An 18832-nucleotide genomic window follows, 5' to 3' on the forward strand; every position below is an offset into this window, starting at 1 on the left:
GATTCGTGTCATTCGTATATGATAGAACAAAAGCGGAAAAAGCAAAAAGGCACCAAAAACAAGTCTAGAAGTGTTCCTTCCAGAATTTGAACCGGACGTCCTTGGTTGATGAAGATTTAGCCGCATCGCTAATCTGCATGGCAGCAGTATTAGGACCGCAGAAATACACTCCGATGTCGGTTGTAGCAGCACTCTGTAGACCCGTCATGTAAGACTGGTCCAGCAAGCCAACCCGCATAGCGGTGAAAAGTCGCTTGAAGTCCGGACGACCGAAGTTCGTCCGGCTCTTTAGTTCAGTGAGAGGATCGAGCGCCTGACCGACAGAATTCAGGTAGATATTTGCAGCGGTGTCAGCGTCGAGACGCTGTGTGAGATACGTATGGATACGCAAGAATTCGGTGCTTCCCTCGCTAGCAGCCGTGTTGGCGGATTGGGCTTCGAGAGAAGATAGCAGAGCTTGGAACCATTCAAATGAAGAGGTATCCTTACAGACCCAAATGAACTCGACACGTCGTAGTCGACGGGGAGGGTTGGGGCTTGAGCGCAGATGCCAAATGTTCTTGAGAATAGATGCCCAGGGTGTGACTCCGATACCGGTGCCGATAAGCACGGCGATTTCGTTGTCGAACACATCTTCTGCGGGTGCTCCGTATGGTCCATCCACACGGATTGCGGGCATGGTTTGTCCGTTCTGTAAGGCAACCTCGTACATGCCGTTGGGGTCAAGGCCTTCAAGATCTTTTGCTTGGGCGGGACCGCAACCGAGTGCATCTCCAAGTGCTCGGGTGAAATCTCCGACTTGGCGAACGTGGATGCTGAGGTACGGATCAAAGGGACAGGAGGTAACGGTGAATGGATGCCATTGGGTACTGGATACATCAGGCACTTGGAGGAATACCCATTGCCCGGCTTTGTATTTCATGCTCGGTTTGTGGAACTGGATTTCCATGGCGGCTAGCGTCATTTTGTTAGCTGTAGTTAATCCAGCATTTGGAAAGAAGAAGATCATACCATAAGGATGACGGATGACTTTTGTGATAACTGTCACGCGCCGGGACCGTACTTCCCTGTAAATTCGCTCGAAGAGATACAAAGCTCCGATGACGAGCTCCCATCTCCACCCTTCATAGCCAAGACAATGATCCCAGAATTGTTGTCCTGCGAAAGGGGGAGAGAGGGTCGGAGGTATCTCGGACAAAGCACCCAGTGGCGTGGGTATAGAGTGCCAGCATGAACGGAATAAAAAGGTGATGCCCATACCAGAAGGTTTCATATGCTTGCTGGCGAATACGATGGTGTGCGGTGGTATATATGAGCATCATGCACAGCAGCATGACATGGCCAGTGATACCACCTGCGCGAGCAAAATGCATCGTTACTGCAAGTTCTGGACGGATTTGATCTTTTTCGATGTTGTAGAAACTGAGTAGTGTTAGCAAAGTAACCGGGACACGCTGAATAAGAAAGCACATTACTTTATGTAGTGAGCAGCGGTGTGAATGGCCGTGAATACTAGTATAGCATAGGCTATTTGCCGATGAAACCACGCCGACTCATCCAGTGGTAACCATCTGATCTGTGGTCTCATCCATCGGAGAATATTCCGACACATAGGAAATAGAATCAAAGTGCAATCGACCGAAAGGACGAGACCTGCGCCTCGCGAAATCCATACTGAATAGCTAAGAGCATTCAGCGGCGCCAATTTTGGATTCGAAGCCTGTAGGTACCTATGAGAATGTCAGCAACGCAATCCAAGAGCTGATAGACGTCAGAATGCATACCATCCTACAGCAAAGATGCCAATATGTGAACCCCAAAAGAACAAATGGAACAAGACCTTGGAAACGGTCAAGTCCGCCCTCTTCCACCAGGAATCTTGAGCTGAGGCCATTCTTTCTCCGCGTTTTTGAGAATGTCGACCAGCGACAAGTAATTTGGCGATAATTCAATCAAAGGAGTGACAAGTCCAGACGGTTGACCAGCAACCCGGTAATATACACTGAAGTTCTGTCGAAAATGAAATCTCTTAGTCCGGTTTCGTGGCAAGACTCCAGTGTGAGTATTGACAGGTCAGTGGTTTCAGAGTTTGTCAACGCCGTTGCTTCTCCATAAACTTGACGTAGATCAAGATTTTCCGGGATAACTTCGGCTTCGAAGCTAACGAGCAGGGCTTCGGCGGACTTGGAATGTTCCAAATTGTATCGAACGCCTCGGACTGGTAAAAGCACGCTCACAGCTTGAGATATTGCTCTGACAAAATGTATAGAGGCTGTATGTGAGTTGTGCCCCTTGTTGCGAGCACTGTTGGCGTATCGCCGCGGGATTCCCCTTCACGTGTCCTCTCGAATACAAAGAGGTTACCGGGGATAAAATATGCTATTTTATCGGTTGATTCAAGTTGTCCTAGACATTGTTGACGTCAATAGATGAATAGGGACAAGACCGGAGGGGAGTTGGAGGTTCAGAGAATCCCAGTGTTGTGGTTTTAGCTGCAGGGGTGGGGGCGGCCGATCTATAATTACATCGCTTCTGGCGGGCACTACTCCGTATAACCGACTACGGTAGATTTTAGTCCAATGGACTAGGAGTCCTCAAGCCTACAATGTCTGTGCTTTTGAAATTCTCCTAGGAATGGATAGTGGAGAGACCAAGAGAGTAAGTCTAGAGGCTAGAATCTTTCGTCGCTTGGAATACTCGTCGGCTTTCGCCTGGTCTCTTTCAACTGTTAACTTGGCTGAGTCTTCCAAGGCTTTCAAAGGTCCTGCTTATGATCCTGGAACCCAGTTTAAATTAATACTCTGACAGGTTTGCTATTTTTAATGACCGTTCGTCACAGGCACACCAATCATTTATACGCCCTAGGAGTCCGACCATCGTGCCACGTTCCCCGCGAAGCGAGCCTAGTAAGAAAAAGGAAGTACACCCTGTTTAACCAGTCTCGTCCGATTCGGCTCTTTGTTCTAATAATACTGACGGGCATGAAATGGTGGAAGCTAAACAGTTTGAAGTTCGAAAAGAGATTAATGCCCCGAGGGTAGTAGCGAGGCTGGTGAGTGGCCATGAGGGACCGTGAGTGGGCAGCGTTAAACGAGACCAGGGAAAGAAGGTTGTTGGGAAATTGGCCTATTACAATCCTTCTGCAAGCGCTGTCTTTTCGTCACACGGGAGCCCCGAGGGTCGCCAGCGGTGAAAACACCTGTCATTCGGTCCAGGATCCTTAGTAAGTGGAAGATTCGCCCAAATATAGAATAGTGATTGACTTCGAGCTATGTTTCCCCATCAACAAGAACTTTTTTTTTCCGATGGTAGACTCCACTTAGCACTACAAGTTGAACCAGGCATGGACTGCATCTGCAGGGGATGCAGAAAGACGGTGTGTTGCATTTAATTCAAATCAGGGCTACCGCGGTCATCTGATCTGGAAAGTTCCAAACTTTGTCTCTGGTACAAAGCTGAGACAGCCCAGACAACCCCCAGACAGGCCAGAAAACATAGGCCTCGACCGAAATCCTCAATTATAAAAGTACAATTTGAATGTCGATGAGACTTGAGAATGAAAGGCCCCTGTACGTGCCATGCGTGCCACCTGCAGTTCATCACGCCAAGCCCAAGCGCTGTGGCCTCTGATTTGCCGACATCCACTTTGCGATCCGCTCATCACATCCCCCACTCTCCAATCACACGGGTTATGTCGGTTCTTCAGATCCTCAAGAAGAGGGGTTGTCAAGGATTCGAGGACCTTTCCGTTGATGATTGGCCTACAATACTTGTATCCGTGCGGGTCACGGCTTAGCCCTATCCTGCTTGCATGTGTACCAACCCCGTGCAGCGATTCACCTTTTTGGCGCTCGACAATCACATCCTGGCTAAGTGTTCCAAGTTTTAGTTGAGTTATTAGAGGGGTCGCTTGTCTAAGTATAGATTCTTATACCTGGTCCCGCCTGCAAGCGTCCCGCCCGAAATATACTGCTTTTCCTTCCCCATATGAGATCATCCTACCACGATAAACCCTTGCAATAATACCCAGTCTCCATGTGCTCTGGATTATCCAACTCAGTTAATATCTCTATGTCGTGTGGGATTATACGATGAAGTGATTCTCTCACAAAATCTGTCGCAGCTATTTGGGGATTGCGGCACTTGTCGCCCAAGATTAGCTCCGCACTTCGTCACTCATACCCTAGTGACTTTATTTCCTCCGAGATCTTCGCTGGCCGAAGCTCTAGCACACAACACAATTCTCACATAACCGAGTACCTATAACTCAACACAATGGGCAGACTCATCAAGAACCACTGGGGGCGGTTAATTATTCTCACCGCATCAGCTTGTACGTTGCTCACTCAAAACTCCCAACTCGAAACTAAAACTGACAGAATGCAAACAGACCAGGTTGCCAGTGCTATCGAGGGCTTTATCTGGCCCAAAGTTTTCTGGGACTTTATCTCCAGGAACCTCGATGCGGCCGTCGCCCCAGTACCCGTTCTTCAAATCTTAAACCTCATCATGGGCCTCGTGGGCATAGCCTGGGAATGGCCTCTCAAACCACTTGCTGGCTCAATACCGCACCGCAGCATTGAAATCCGTCTCATTATATACCCCCTCAGCGCCCTCCTCGCGGCGCTTCTCTATCAGGGCACCGACCCTGCAATATATTATTTGATTGGCATCAGTGTTTATTTCTGGGCCTACAGTGAAGGCGAGGTATGTTTCTGCATATTTTGACATAAAATAAAGTGTTCTTGTGCTAACGAGAGGATGTATAGGTCGTCTGCCCGGAGCCTTGGACTTTGCCGAAACGGCGTGGACTATTTAAAGCATAACAATGGCTCAGTCTGGTGTGTTGAGTGCAGCAGACGCAGATCATGTACATAGTATAATATATAACGAACTTGACGACTTGAAATAATGACATTGCTTGTATCATTAATCTCCATCTGGGTCGTATGGTCTACAGCATTGGTGGGAATACCCATATTTCTGCTCCTTGGTATTATTGTCTTGTGTATATCTAAATTATCACTATATTTGAATGACAACTGACAAGCACAACACTATTCTCCTGTCATGGTATCTGGAATAATTGCATATTAGATGCTGATAATGCCTTGTCAATGAGGCACCAACGACGACTTGCCTGGCACGTGATAGGGTATCCAGATCCAAGAAACACGTCATCTTGACAATAATACTCCCACATTGAAAAGTCCAGAAGATCCATAAGGATCTCATATAAATGCCTCGCGCATTTTTTTGATGCCGTGGACCAAAGCAGACTTCTTGGAACCCGAGAACTAACTAATTTGACTGACACCAAACAAGATGCCTCCGTCTACAGAAATCCAATCCAAAGTCGAGGAAGATGAGTTCCCCCTGGAAACAGTGGAGGATGTCCCAGTCAACAAAATTACCAGCTTCAATGGCAAACTGCAGCAATACCTGCATAACGGGACCGCGGCGCAAGTAGCCCAAAGTGCCTCTCGGAATACTATATCTCAACGCCGCGTAAACACCACCGAAGCCGAATATAAACCAAACATTACTGAACGTCAAACAAAAGCCATCAACCGCAGCCCAAGGCGCAAGAGAACAGTCCCACAGACAATAGCGCCCGAGACCACAACCACCCACCTACGCACCACCCGCTCCCAGTCGATCTCAACGACAACGTCTCCATCTCCAAACAAACGCCAGCGCAGCAGAGGAACACCACAACTCTCACCCACACCCCCAATCCCCGGCCCATCAGCCACAGAATCCCTCCTCCGCGACACAATCCCCCCAAACCTAATCCTCCTCCTTGTAGGCGTGAACCCCGGAATAATGACAGGGATAACGGGGTACGCCTACGCACACCCATCAAACCTATTCTGGAAACTACTGTTTTCATCAGGGATAACTAGTATGCGCCACATACCAGCCGACACATACAAGCTTCCTGCGCTGTACAGCGTTGGCAATACGAACATCATTGAGCGACCTACGCGCGATGCGAGCATGCTCAGTCGCGCGGAGATGGATGCCGGTGTTCCTGTACTTGAGGCTAAAGTTGCAGCCCAGAGGCCTGAGGCTGTTTGTCTTGTTGGGAAGGGTATTTGGGAGGCTGTTTGGAGGGTTAGACATGGGAGGGGAATTCGGAAGGAGGAGTTTCGGTATGGATGGCAGGCGGAGGAGGAGAATATGGGTCGTTGTGATGATTGGGCTGGGGCAGCGGTTTTCGTCGCTACGACGACTAGTGGGCTTGCGGCTGGGATGACACTTGCGGAGAAGGAGGCTGTTTGGGCGGAATTGGGGAGTTGGGTTGTTAGGAGGCGGGGGGAGAGGGGTTTAGATTCTATGGTTAAGGAAGAGGTTTGATATCGGGGTTTGGGATCTGTTTTTATTATTTGTATAGATGATGCCGTTGTACCATATACTATCATGGGCTATGATCATTGCTTGCTAAAGTGCTGAATGGATTTACGAATGAAAATGTTCAAGATAAAGTTGGGGGGAAAAAGTGTTTATATTTATTTGTAGACGAGTGAAGTCGCTCATCATTCATTATCTCATGATATCAGGTGCAGAAGCCTGTGAGTACCAAGATGCAAACCCAGAAACGGCAAACACTCCCTCCAAGCCCATTCCAGAGCTGAAGATAAGAAGGATGTAACATGACGTTTTCCGGAAGGACCATGCGCCGAAGTGCCATACAAGGGACGATATGGATATCTCAATAGAGGTCAAGGTGAGGGGTAAAGGAGGGGAGGTAGGTGGCCAGGGTGTGCGTCAGTGAGACAGCAACACCTGTCTGATCTCCCCATTGGCCCCGAGAGGAGTAGGAGACAGATTTAGCGGCTGCCGTTGGAGTCATTCTTGCCCCCCTCACGCTCGCGTGCCTGTTAAAGTAAAATTAGTATACAGAACCTCCACACTTCATTCACTGTGGAAACACTTACCGTAGAGGTCTGGAATTCGCCGCCTTCCAGGATCTTGATCATGCATTCATCATCTTTGGTTGTACCGAATTCGTTTTGCAGAGCGCTCTGGCTAGCGGTATCAAGGACACCCTGAGCTCCGTGGCTGTATACATATGTTAATGACCTGACGTGATAATAATAAAGAAGCTGCCAACACTTACGAGTGAGTCACAAAAATCTTCCAGCCGTTTAAAACATCAGTGAGGGGAATACTGCGGTCGCTCTTCCACTTCTGAAGGATCTCAAGGTCATCGACGAAGACAATGAAGTCGTCGGAGCTACCCTTGTAGAAGATCTTGGAGGCGGTTTCGTTTCCACGTGCCATTTTGAAGGTTGTAACAGTTTTGAAAGTCGGGGGTTTGGATAGTTTTGAAGAGATCCGAAGAGATAAAGGGAAAATGTTGAGTGAGAATGAAGATGGAAGGTAAAGCTGGTGGTTTAATAGCTGTCCAAGTGGGAGCTCAGGTGATGATGACTGGTGACGTCACACTATGAGCTGATGCAAACAAACTGCTTTGCATGTGCTCACTTACTTTGTAAGTACATCGTCTCTGGAGGACTTGGGATTGTACAAAGTACTATCAACTACAATTAAATTACTAAATTACAGTGGATAGCATTCTATGTCATTGGTGGTTCTGGTCCCTCCCTTTCCTACATTTCTCACACGGTGAGTTGCCAACTCTTGCAGCAGTCGACGTCATAGTAGCTCCCCTGCTAGCTACCGGATCCGCTGTGACGCCAAACGTGGGGATAGTGGCAAGTTGGGAGAGAGAGGATCTTCTTGCATTCTAATTGATAATTACTTTGTAGTTATAATGCAAGCCATTGCGTTTTCAGGTTAATTATAATGCCTCCTTGACTCCAATGCTCCGAATGTCCCAGAACCATCTCGAAAGAATAACACCTGCCCGCCTATGTAATAATGGGGAATTCACTCAGCATCAGAGCGGGTCTTTTTCAGCTTCTTGGGTGCCAAGGCACTAAACAGATTCTTTGGAGATGACCACTTCTTGGAAGACGGAGATGACTCGGAATTTCCATCCTGGCTCTGTCGCGGGTCGCTGCGAGGCGAGGAGACAGACGACGAGGGGTTTTTGGGTGAACCTTTGAAAAGGAATGTTTTTGACCGCCGAGGCGTGGTGGGTGTTTGAGGCAACTCATACTCGGCTTCCTTATCCTCCCCTATCTCGCTGCTGTCTACCACACTCTTGTCCACTCCCTCGTCGCCTCTATCAGAGCGCATATCGGTCGATGCTCTTCCTGGGTGAAAGGTGCTGACAGAGTTCGACCGTTTGGTGAACCCCGGGCGAAGGCTGAGCCCTCTCATGAGCGGACCACGTAGGAAGAGATCACCCCTTCCAAGAACCATTCCTGGCGATGGAAGGAGATCTCCTGTGTAGACATCTGAGATCAGTCGCTCTAGTCGGACTCGGTCACTCCGGCGAGCAGTCAATATCAATGCGGAGCGGTCAGCAGGTGTCTTGGGCCGTTCAATCTCGCCTTCAGCCTGTGTGACTGGTTCTTCAGTGTGCCGCGGGTAGTGCGTTTTCTTAATGACTACATGTTGAACGCGGGACTTGCGGGAAATGGTCGTTGAATCCATCGACCTCCGCGCCATAGAGGATACTGTGTATTGAACATGGTCCAGAGGCAACAGTTGGAGGGCCAAGAAAGAATGTTTTCTTGGCTCCCACGACCCGGGCTGGCCCGTTTCGGCCAAAGCGGCCGACATTTTGAGAATCTCCGTGCTCCATTGCTTTTCTTCCGCTGCCGATGATGCACTGAGAACAAATTCGTAGTTCCGATCTTGGTTTTGAAACAAAAGCTTCCATGAAAATATACATCCGTAAGAATACAGCCCTGATGGGTTAGGTATACTACGAGCATAAAACTCAGCAGAAAGTTACTCACCTTGTCCATTTTGAAGCGTATCAATCTTGAGACTGTCTAGGTAGACACAGGCCACCGCTTCCAACCGACGCTGGTCATCAATTCCCTTGGCGAAGAAAAGGTAGCGTTGAAAAAGCACACAGACCATGAACTCCCCGTTGGTGATTTGCGCCGTTTGATATGTGACATGGAGCACGCCGCACATGACCAACGGGCCTAGGTCTTTATATATACTCTGGAGCGCGTCCTGCCCAAAATATTCAGTATGTTTCAACTCGTCAATGAAGACCTTGTGCCTACCGATTTCGAGATATCCACCTTCTTCTGCAGAACGACTGTCTTATGGATGCGATCTTTGTTGATCGGGTTACCAGCTGCCAAATTGATCTGTGTCACCAGTACTCGCATACTGTCCAAAACTTGCTGGATTCCGTCATGGGAAGACGGACAATCACTAACAGGGGTAGATCTGAGCAGATCTTGTAGCACAAGGGGGTATTTGCAAAGACGTTGAATGGGCTATCTTCTTGTTAGTGGTCGAAACATCCATCAGACTTGACCCACACACCTTTATCAACATATCATTTAATGTCATTGATTTGTTGTCCTCTTGTCTGCGTCGCTCTGTCGACGCGACCGATTTTGAAAGTGCCTCGATTCCCTGATCATATATTGTCCAGTTGGCAATTGACCGGCGTAAAAGAGCAACGTCCTGTGTCAATAGTTCATAGTTGCTGCAAAATTGGTCATACACCGGGATTGAAAGTGACTATAAAATGCCCAGTCAGTGCATGCGATCCTATTTAGTATACCGATACTTACCAATGTTCCAAGTTCACGGGCAACCTCTAGTCCCTCTGTTGGTTCAGCGGTGAGTGCCATAAGGCGCCGATTCACCGATGCCTTCAGTGATCGAGTCCTCAAAGATCGTTGTTGGAGACCCTTTAGGCTACCCAGGTCAATGGTCCCTATACGCTTGGTAATTCCCCGGGATGTAAGCTCAGAGGCGCCTGCCTGTTGAGCCTGAGGTACTGACATGGGAGATGCTGTATGAAGCTGGGTCAAAAAACGTTCATGGATTCCAAGGATCATCTGGATGTTGTCATAGATCTCGCGCCTCGTTTCAAATATCGTAAGGATCTGTGGGTTTACGGAGCACATCAGCATCGAACTAAGGAAAGAAAATTCGCTCAATGGCCTACCCCGATAAGAGCTTTCAGACCAAGTACATAATCAGACTCGGTTTCAACAAGTTCCTGTAGGATATGGCGCCGTCTGGTGGCCCGTGTTTCCGCAGCCTCATCGGCATGTTGACTTGAGGTTGGCCGAGAGCTCTCACCAGAATAACGCACATCCGATCGTATGCTCTGGCTTCTTGCGCTTTGAATAGTTGTCCTCGATCTTATCAAACTCTGGCTGCCAATGCTTGCTGTGGTTGTTTTGACGGTTCCGAGCTGTGATGAGTCGGATGCACTCGACTGGTGACCTTGCGAGCCATGAGAAGATGAATCTGACCAGCCCTCTACATACTTCTTTTGGTATATGGGAGACTCGTGTTTCCGCCCTCGAAAGCTGTCTATCCATTTCTTGAATGGACGAGTTGACTTGTCCGTCGGAGTCACTCCACCGCTGCTCTCGAACCTCTCCTCGGATTCATCAGCCAGCAGCGCCTGTTTTTCGATGTTCGTTTCATCTTGATCCGCCATGGTCCCAAATAGTGACCCCGCCCAATAAAATATAGGGTTCAGGTTCCGGTGGCATGGAGAAAGAAGAGGCGGACCTAACCGACTACTCAAAACAACGGGATCGAACTTCATGGCGAGGGAGGAGCAACGCGGAGTACCTGCCTCATCTGCATTTCCGATGGTGGAAAGTGTATATACAGAAAACAGGGGAAACTGCCACTATCCAGGCAGTACAGAGTAGAGATTGCGAATTTGAATCCCATCCATGTACGTCATGAGGTGAGGCAGCGAGATAGCTGGAATTGAAATAACACATTTTATGTTTTATCTTCTGGTGAGTAGTTGAGCCTTTTCATTTCATATAAGATGTGTGTGATGTCCTGAAAGTGAAGCTTTTAACTCGAAGAAGTTAAGAGTCGTATACTTCGAGTGCCAAGCATCGCCGCTTATATAAAAATAGCGGGAGCTCCAGGGCTGCGCAGGTGCCCCCCCAAGACCCACCTGACCTTCCTCTTCTCTCACTTTCTTTCTTTACTCAAATAATCATGGACGATAATATTCATGCTCCAACTGTTGCCTCTGGACCGGCGTCCGGGGCCACTCCTCGTGATCTATCCAAGTTGTCGATGCCAGATCTGATGCAGGAGAAAGAACGCATCGAGGCGGAATTGTCAGCTCTTAGTAGCGTCCTCCAGTCGGTGAGATTTCAGACCTGGAGATTCTTATCGCAGTTTCTAACATGACTTTTCATTTCAGCATGGAGTACGCATGACTTCATCTCTTACTACCTTCGACGGTTTCCCCCGTGATGATATCGACATCGCGCAAGGTACGCCCCTACCATACCACAGTCGATCAGGATATATCGCTGAAGGGAGATTATAGTTCGCACAACGCGTGTGCGCATTATCCACCTACGGAACGACCACAAGGAGGTGATGCAACTTATCGAGAAGGGTGTCCACGCACATTTCACCAACCTACAAAACACGCAAGGTGACGGCCCAACTACGAATGGCACCAATGTCCCACCGACTACTCAATCATTGACGAATAACACCGCGTTGGGGACACCCTTTGCCAAGGTCAATAGCGTGGTTTCAGGAAGTCCAGCAGACCTGGCGGGACTGAAAATTGGCGATGCAATCCGAAGTTTTGGGAATATCAATTGGCTGAACCACGAGCGCCTTTTAAAGGTTGCGCAAGTAGTTCAAGAAAATGAAGGGGTACGTTTGGTTCTCTACCTCTCTGTCAGAATACTTACATGTCTGACTCTCTTTCTCCACAGCGGGCAGTATCGGTCAAAGTCAGTCGGAAAGATGAAGGAAACACTGACACAGAGTTGGACCTCCAGCTCACCCCTCGACAGAATTGGGGCGGCCGTGGCCTTCTAGGATGTCACTTGGTTCCGTTATAAAGGGACATTTCCACTCAGACTAACAAGCATAACCCGATTTTGCTATCACCGTGTACACTGACGATATGTACCGCTTATGACTAATGTGAGACGTCTTTTCTGCCTGTTTTCCACAAAATACTTGGGTTCCTGTAAAGAGAGATGGGAAACCGTATCATAGCAACGGCGCTGAAGATAACTCGGCAGGCGAAGACCTGACCATCAAAATTTATTTCAATAAGCCGATAAGAGGACGAATACAAGAAGAGCTCATCATGAACATTTTCTCTGCACTTTAATAAAAAATTGTCATCTAAAGTAGCGACTTCAAATATGTTTGCGCGATATTGAACACTACGTCAGAGCGCCTGAGGCAAACATACACGTGACCCGCAGCAACGGGGCAAAAATTCCATCCAACGCTATTAATTCATTCCCCTTCTTTCACCCCTCCATTCTATCAACAACCCGCCCCCATCCCTACGGCGCGAAATCTTGAATCTTTCTTTTCTTCAAGTTTCTCTCTAACCCATTTTAATCATGGCTGAGACCCCCACTTTCAAGCTCGTCCTGGTCGGTGACGGCGGTACTGGAAAGGTAAGCGCATTCGAGCCTCGATATCTGATCGTTGATGGGCATGGGTTCAGAGTGGCAGCCATGTGCGCAGCGGTGGTCATCTCATGATATTCATGGATACACTGAGCTACTATTACGTGACCGCCCTCTGCCCCCGCGCCTGTCATCGATACTAAATATCTGCCCAACGGCCCCGCCTCACCGCGACTTCATTACTAACACAGTGAATCCAACAGACCACCTTCGTCAAGCGCCACTTGACTGGTGAATTCGAGAAGAAGTACATCGCCACCCTTGGTGTCGAGGTGCACCCCCTCAACTTCAACACCGTATGCTATTACCCCGCCGAAGAACCCCGCTTCGAACTGTGCCATGGTGTGATCCTTGCAACTAACCCGACCTGAACAGAACTATGGTGCTATCCAGTTCGATGTCTGGGATACCGCTGGTCAGGAAAAGTTCGGTGGTCTCCGTGATGGTTACTACATCAACGGCCAGTGTGGTATCATCATGTTCGATGTCACTTCCCGTATCACCTACAAGAACGTCCCCAACTGGCACCGTGAGTGACCCTTTCTGATCGTGAGCCAAACTAGATAATTTTTGACTAACAGAAATCTAGGTGACCTTGTCCGTGTCTGCGAGAACATCCCCATCGTCCTCACCGGTAACAAGGTCGACGTGAAGGAGCGCAAGGTCAAGGCCAAGACCATCACCTTCCACCGCAAGAAGAACCTCCAGTACTACGACATCTCCGCCAAGTCCAACTACAACTTCGAGAAGCCCTTCCTTTGGCTCGCTCGCAAGCTTGTCGGCAACCCCCAGCTCGTACGTCATTTTATGCCTTGACTCGAATACGAGCCGATCGAAACTGACTGATTATCTTTTAGGACTTTGTCGCCGGAATTGCCCTTGCTCCCCCCGAGGTTACTGTCGACGAGAAGCAGCTCGAGGCTTACCGCAAGGAGATGGAGGAGGCCGCCAACCAGCCCCTCCCCGACGAGGACGATGCCGACCTGTAAATTGGTGCGCTCAACGACGGGTCCACGATGTTTCCGAAATGAAAGTTGGGAGTCGCGATCCCCTGTTCTTCCCCACGTTTCCCGAGTCCCATCTCACAACCGACTGGTGGGAGACAGGAAGTATACGACTCCCGGGGATTGCCTTTTTTTTTAGTTTGGGTTTTGCACTGCAAAAGCAAAGTCTGTTCTCCGAAATCACGATACAATGAAAGCGGATGGGGGATAGTCGTGGTTTGAAGACATGCATTTTTTTTCCTTTTTGATTTCCCCCAACCTTAGTAGCTTAGACACTCACATCCCAATTGTCCTTTTTTTCCCCTCCCTGAAATGAGCACATCCAAAAAAAAGCATGTCCTCTTTCAACAAGATTTAAAACTTTTTTTTTTACTCTGAATATTCACCAAAACAGATAGATTTACATATCTGAAAGCCTCGTTGAGTTGAATACTAGAAACTACTTGAACCGCGAGTAATAAAGATGTTTCCCAAAAAAAAAGACTGTAAATGCTGGCCTTTAGACATTATTGAAGAGCGCACCGCGCCCTCTCCACGAGACAGAACAAAAACACCAGGGTATAGGAATCATTGGCCTCCGAAAAAAACAAAAAAAAGCAAAAAAAAGCACCTGGTTTCTGCGCCAAACACCCATCACTTGGATATGGCAGAAAATAAAATAGCAATCATATCATCGGATTATCCTCGGTTTTTGAGATCGAGATCATCTGGCAAGCGGCACACATGCAATCAAGCATGATTACAAGTCCCTCACACCCTGTATGATAAATAAGTGGTTAGCAAATATTCCAGTACAAGTAGAAGACGAGAAAAGAGATCAAGGTAAAAACGTACAAAGAGATAAGCAAGTTCCCTGGTATCCAGCCGGGAAACATTCATAGTACCACCCTCATCGAGAGCGCCACTAATAAGCTCACGCTTCTGATCCTGGAGAGTAACAATGCGATCCTCAACGGTATTCTCAATAAGCAAACGGTGAACAAAGACCTCTCGAACCTGCCCGATGCGATGTGCACGATCAACAGCCTGGTCTTCAATATAGGGATTCCAGAAAGGATCGAACATGATAACATGCGAGGCGGCGACGAGGTTCAGGCCGGAGTTACCGGCCTTGAGGGAGACGAGCATGACCTTGCATGCGGGGTCGTTGGTGAAAGCCGTCACGGCGGCGTTGCGTTCTTTCAGGTTCATGCTGCCATCGAAGCGGGTGTGATTCCAGCCGCGACGCGCGAGGGGGACTTCGAGAAGATCCAAGAGGGAGGTGAACTGGCTGAAAATGATGGTTTTCTCCTCTAAGCCGCGGTCTTCATTGGCTTGGAGGATCTCAAGCGTCTTTGTAATTTTTGTGCTAGGGAACCAGCCCTTCTCGAGACGGCGAATGTATTTCTTTTTCTCAGCCTTGTTCTTCAAGGCGTCCTTCCGCAGCTCGGCCAGAGACTTCGATTTCTTCTTTGATCCCCCCTCGCCTTCTTCAGTAGAGCTATCGGAGTCATACTCATCACTGCTCGCTGTTGCTTCTGAGTCTTCTTCGTCTTGGGCCCCGTTGATGTCACCATCTCCGGCAGTAGATTCAGGGATCGAGCTTGGATCGTGAACTTGCTTGAATGCATTAGTGTCGGTGAGCTTCGCAGGGTCCACGGGTCCTCGGCAATTCTGGCACTTGATCACAGTTGGACCATCGTCTTCGAGGTTGATGGCTCCATTTGCAGTTGCGGAGTCGGAAATGCGGATCCAGCACTCCGAGCACACATGGTGTCCACATGGAATGTAAATAGTCGCATTCTTGACACTGTCCATGCAGACAGGGCAAGTCCCATCCTCTTCGCCGTCATTTTCTTTGATACGTTGCACTACAGCAGCGCTCAGAAGCTTGGCGTTGGCGATCTTATCTACCCCTGGCATAGACGGGGAAGGTTCGTTTCGGAACTCTTGCATGAGGAGTGGATGGCAACATGCCTGCCGAAGACGAAGAAGCAGAACTAGAACGTGGCTGTAGTTTCTGCCCAGCGTTCCGGAGTCGAGGTATCGGGTGATTTGCCTTTGAGTAGACGTATTGAGCTCCTCATAAACCTGGCTTTCCCTCTCATCAAACAAAACATGGACCTTCTCGGTGACTTTTGGTGGGAGTTGCAAGATGGGCTCGCCATCAATCTTGGAGGATTTTGTACGGCGGAGACAGACAGACTTGACTAGGACGCGTAGTTGCTTCATAACATCCTCTCCTCCCCAACCAGATTTGATGCGTTTGACGAAATCCTGTATAAAATATGAATGTTAGTCACCTAGAGAAGTATCAACATTGGGCTGTAGAATGTACTGACCGCCTTGAACTTTGCTGGGTTGCTGTAAGGTCTAATCCGGAGGAATCCCAATAGGGACTGGAAGTCTTCGAGACGATTCATCATGGGTGTACCAGTCAGACACCAACGGTAGGTAGCATTAAGTCGACAGCATGCCATTGAAGACTTCGCGCTTGGATTCTTGATGTTCTGTGCTTCATCGATGATGATTCGGTGCCACTTGGCGGTAGGGCTGAGAGGACCCGCCAACTCTTTGCGCTCTTGAACGTTTGAAGCATGGTGCCCTTCCTCTGCCATCTTTTCCGCCCCGAGCAATGTTTTGTAGTGCGCAGTGATGGTACCAAACGTCGTGATGATGACATCGTACTTTTTGAGCTCTTTCCAGGGCCTGCGCCGTTGATGGTAGATCAAAACCGATAATTGTTGCCTTCCTGGCTTGACATGGCGCTGAATTTCGAGTCTCCATTGATCCATAAGTGCCTTAGGCGCGACAATCAAAGTCGGGCGTCGGTCTTCATCTTCGAATGGACGGGCAACCATCAGCGCAATCGCTTGGATAGTCTTACCGAGGCCCATATCATCTGCAAGGATTCCTCCTTTGTGATTGCTCTCTTCCTTGGCCTTCATCCATTTCAGGCCGATCTTCTGGTGTTTCATCAATGTGACTCGAAGCGCATTTGGTGTCTCCTCATTGTCCGCTCTAGTTGCTTCTCGAATGTCTTTGATACCGCCAAGTAAGTTCTTGATATCTTCGGGGAACTCTTTCTCGTTGTAAGCCCTATATTGAACGAGTTAGAATCAGAAATAGATGCTTTAAAAAGAAAGATGCGGAACATACACTATGTCAGCATCGTCATCGAATATGTCGTTCTGGTTGCGAACCAGGTCAAAAGCCTTCTCGAACTTGTCAAACTTGTCAAATGCACCAGGCATTGGAGTGTGTGAAAGGTCACGCGCCCAGGGCAGAACTCTGGAGGCAACTGCTGATGTGGGATAGGACATTTTCGAGGGATTTGACAATTGAGAGGGATAGGCCATTTGGGAAGGATAGGCCATTTGGGAAGGATACGACATTTGGGAAGGGTATGTCAATTGAGAGGGGTATGTCATTTGGGAGGGGTATGTCAATTGAGAGGGATATGGCATCTGCGAGGGATAGGGTGCATTTGAGGAATATGGCGAGGGGAGAGAAGACACGTGTGGATAGGCGAAGGAATTAGATTGGCGAGCTGGCTGCTTGCCGGATCGAGAATTAAATGAATCAGCAGTGATTTCTTGAAGATCATCGTCGGAACTGAATGGAGTGAGTTTATTGAATGGGGCTATCCGGGCATGTTCTTGACGGGCGCGAATGGCTTGTGATGAAAAAGGTTCGAGTTTTACCGGTTGACTGCGGTCTGGCAGATCCCATCCATCCTGCTCATTGAAGCCGCCGTTGGGGAGTTGACTGTGATCCTCGTCGGCTTGGAGCACACGAGCCAATTCCTCGTCTCGTTTCAATTGAAACTCTCCTTCAATCAACTTCGCCTGCTCATCACGCTCTTCTCGGAGCTCCGTTACATGAGCTAGATCATCACCTGCCGCATCGATCCATTGGTTGTACACGCGGTTACTCTCGGCAACGGTGGCTTCTTTTTCGGCATCTATCGCGTCGAGTTGAGACCTGCGAGATGCAGTCTGCGAGGGAGCAACTCTTTTTGATGATCCCTGTATCGTGGGCGAGATGTGAGATAGTGGACGCTGGCGTTTACGAGAATTATCTGGAGAAGACTGTATCATTGGTGAAGCTGGCGGCATTGTCGAATGGCGGGAACCGGCCGCGAAAGGCGAGGGCGCAGCCGAAGGCCAGTGAGGGGATGCAAATGAATCCCCCGGGATTCCAGTGAAAGCATTCGACGGCATGCGTGGAGCAGCGGCAGGCGTCCGGGCAGGCGTCCGGACCGGCGGAGTGGGCGACGACACTTGGGGTGTTGGGGTAGCCTGAGGAACAGAAACAGGACTACCAAGGAGCGCGGCAACCTGGACTTCCATATTCCTGATGGTATCACGAAGCTCGTCTGCTTCTTCACAAGCCCCCCGCGTCGCGAGGAGATCATCGTAGATGTATCTGTAGGTATCGAGATCTTCTAGAAGATCTTTGATTTTGTCCTCTTGGGACTGATCGACCGAAGAAGCCATGGCTTCATGAGCACCTGGCGCTGACCGTGAAACCTTTCAAGACCAAGATATCTGACCAAATTATCCCGATCGTTGATAGCGCGGTAGAGCGGCGACGGCGATGGGTGTGACGGGTTGGACAAAAGACAAAGTCCGAGATCAACGGAGCTACGACGTCAAGTGGGCACCTAAGATGAAGAGTGCAGTGTGCTGGGAGAATCAATCGGCGAAACTTGGGTTCTCATCAGCAAACAGCAAGGCAGAAAGCGGGTGGTGGCAGATGGCACAGTGACGGAGACAAAGAAAGTACAAAAGCAATTTATCACACTGTGTCTCTATGTCACCTAATCCGGGTATTTGCAGAGGATGTAGACTTACATCGAGTGCTCATCGACGATTCACCGGAGAGAATATGTGGTTGACGGAGCGGATTGTAGGACCTCGGGAGCGAAGAGGTGGCGATCGCAAAAATGAGAGAGCGGTCGTGTTTATAATGCAAAAGATCCGATGGAGAAAGCACAAGTATCGACGCTCTTTGCGACCGTTCAGCTGGCCCCCGGGGTCGAGGTGTTCACCTTGCGGGGGAAGTTGAAGTTCTCGCCCAAGATGTCATCATCTATCGCCATACATAGCGACCACTAGGACTTTGTTCCTGTTGACTTTTATTGCCAGCAGAAAATTGGCCATCTAAAAAAGACATTTCGAAAGACTCTTTAAGAGATATTGAAGAGGCACCTAAAAAGACCTTACAAAAGAGAGAAAAAAAGACAGCATTTGGAACCCCTTTCATATCACCTTGTTATCACCTTGGTATCATCTTAAATTA

General features: G+C 48.8%; 8 protein-coding genes across 8 annotated transcripts; 4 read left to right on the plus strand and 4 right to left on the minus strand.

Annotated features, from left to right (window-relative positions):
* Positions 1-64: 64 nt before the first annotated feature.
* Positions 65-1894, minus strand: N7537_007401 (putative NADPH oxidase (NoxA); the record flags this gene model as incomplete). The annotated part of the gene is made up of 5 exons (XM_056898458.1): positions 65-954; positions 1012-1067; positions 1261-1422; positions 1476-1730; positions 1785-1894. The coding sequence occupies 5 exons, from the start codon at positions 1892-1894 to the stop codon at positions 65-67; spliced, it is 1473 nt and encodes a 490-aa protein (XP_056750534.1).
* A 2381-nt stretch (positions 1895-4275) lies between these two features.
* N7537_007402 (uncharacterized protein) lies at positions 4276-4826 on the plus strand (the record flags this gene model as incomplete). Its single annotated transcript, XM_056898459.1, has 3 exons — positions 4276-4333; positions 4391-4707; positions 4770-4826. The coding sequence occupies 3 exons, from the start codon at positions 4276-4278 to the stop codon at positions 4824-4826; spliced, it is 432 nt and encodes a 143-aa protein (XP_056750535.1).
* A 499-nt stretch (positions 4827-5325) lies between these two features.
* On the plus strand, positions 5326-6360 carry N7537_007403 (uncharacterized protein; the record flags this gene model as incomplete). The annotated part of the gene is made up of 1 exon (XM_056898460.1): positions 5326-6360. The coding sequence occupies one exon, from the start codon at positions 5326-5328 to the stop codon at positions 6358-6360; it is 1035 nt and encodes a 344-aa protein (XP_056750536.1).
* A 473-nt stretch (positions 6361-6833) lies between these two features.
* N7537_007404 (SBDS family protein) lies at positions 6834-7287 on the minus strand (the record flags this gene model as incomplete). Its single annotated transcript, XM_056898461.1, has 3 exons — positions 6834-6881; positions 6942-7065; positions 7124-7287. The coding sequence occupies 3 exons, from the start codon at positions 7285-7287 to the stop codon at positions 6834-6836; spliced, it is 336 nt and encodes a 111-aa protein (XP_056750537.1).
* A 609-nt stretch (positions 7288-7896) lies between these two features.
* Positions 7897-10561, minus strand: N7537_007405 (putative Rho guanyl nucleotide exchange factor; the record flags this gene model as incomplete). The annotated part of the gene is made up of 6 exons (XM_056898462.1): positions 7897-8771; positions 8877-9102; positions 9156-9374; positions 9424-9624; positions 9678-9995; positions 10058-10561. The coding sequence occupies 6 exons, from the start codon at positions 10559-10561 to the stop codon at positions 7897-7899; spliced, it is 2343 nt and encodes a 780-aa protein (XP_056750538.1).
* A 524-nt stretch (positions 10562-11085) lies between these two features.
* Positions 11086-11957, plus strand: N7537_007406 (putative 26S proteasome non-ATPase regulatory subunit Nas2; the record flags this gene model as incomplete). The annotated part of the gene is made up of 4 exons (XM_056898463.1): positions 11086-11238; positions 11297-11369; positions 11426-11766; positions 11829-11957. 4 exons carry the CDS (start codon positions 11086-11088, stop codon positions 11955-11957), a joined length of 696 nt encoding a protein of 231 aa, XP_056750539.1.
* A 519-nt stretch (positions 11958-12476) lies between these two features.
* N7537_007407 (Ran family GTP-binding nuclear protein) lies at positions 12477-13534 on the plus strand (the record flags this gene model as incomplete). Its single annotated transcript, XM_056898464.1, has 5 exons — positions 12477-12533; positions 12749-12841; positions 12921-13074; positions 13135-13340; positions 13403-13534. The coding sequence occupies 5 exons, from the start codon at positions 12477-12479 to the stop codon at positions 13532-13534; spliced, it is 642 nt and encodes a 213-aa protein (XP_056750540.1).
* A 754-nt stretch (positions 13535-14288) lies between these two features.
* N7537_007408 (uncharacterized protein) lies at positions 14289-18027 on the minus strand (the record flags this gene model as incomplete). Its single annotated transcript, XM_056898465.1, has 4 exons — positions 14289-14306; positions 14384-15805; positions 15871-16627; positions 16688-18027. 4 exons carry the CDS (start codon positions 18025-18027, stop codon positions 14289-14291), a joined length of 3537 nt encoding a protein of 1178 aa, XP_056750541.1.
* Positions 18028-18832: the final 805 nt, after the last annotated feature.

This window comes from Penicillium hordei (genome assembly GCF_028827395.1).
Source record: "Penicillium hordei strain IBT 12815 chromosome Unknown utg000004l_segment0_segment0, whole genome shotgun sequence".
Taxonomy (NCBI): Eukaryota; Fungi; Ascomycota; class Eurotiomycetes; order Eurotiales; family Aspergillaceae; genus Penicillium; species Penicillium hordei.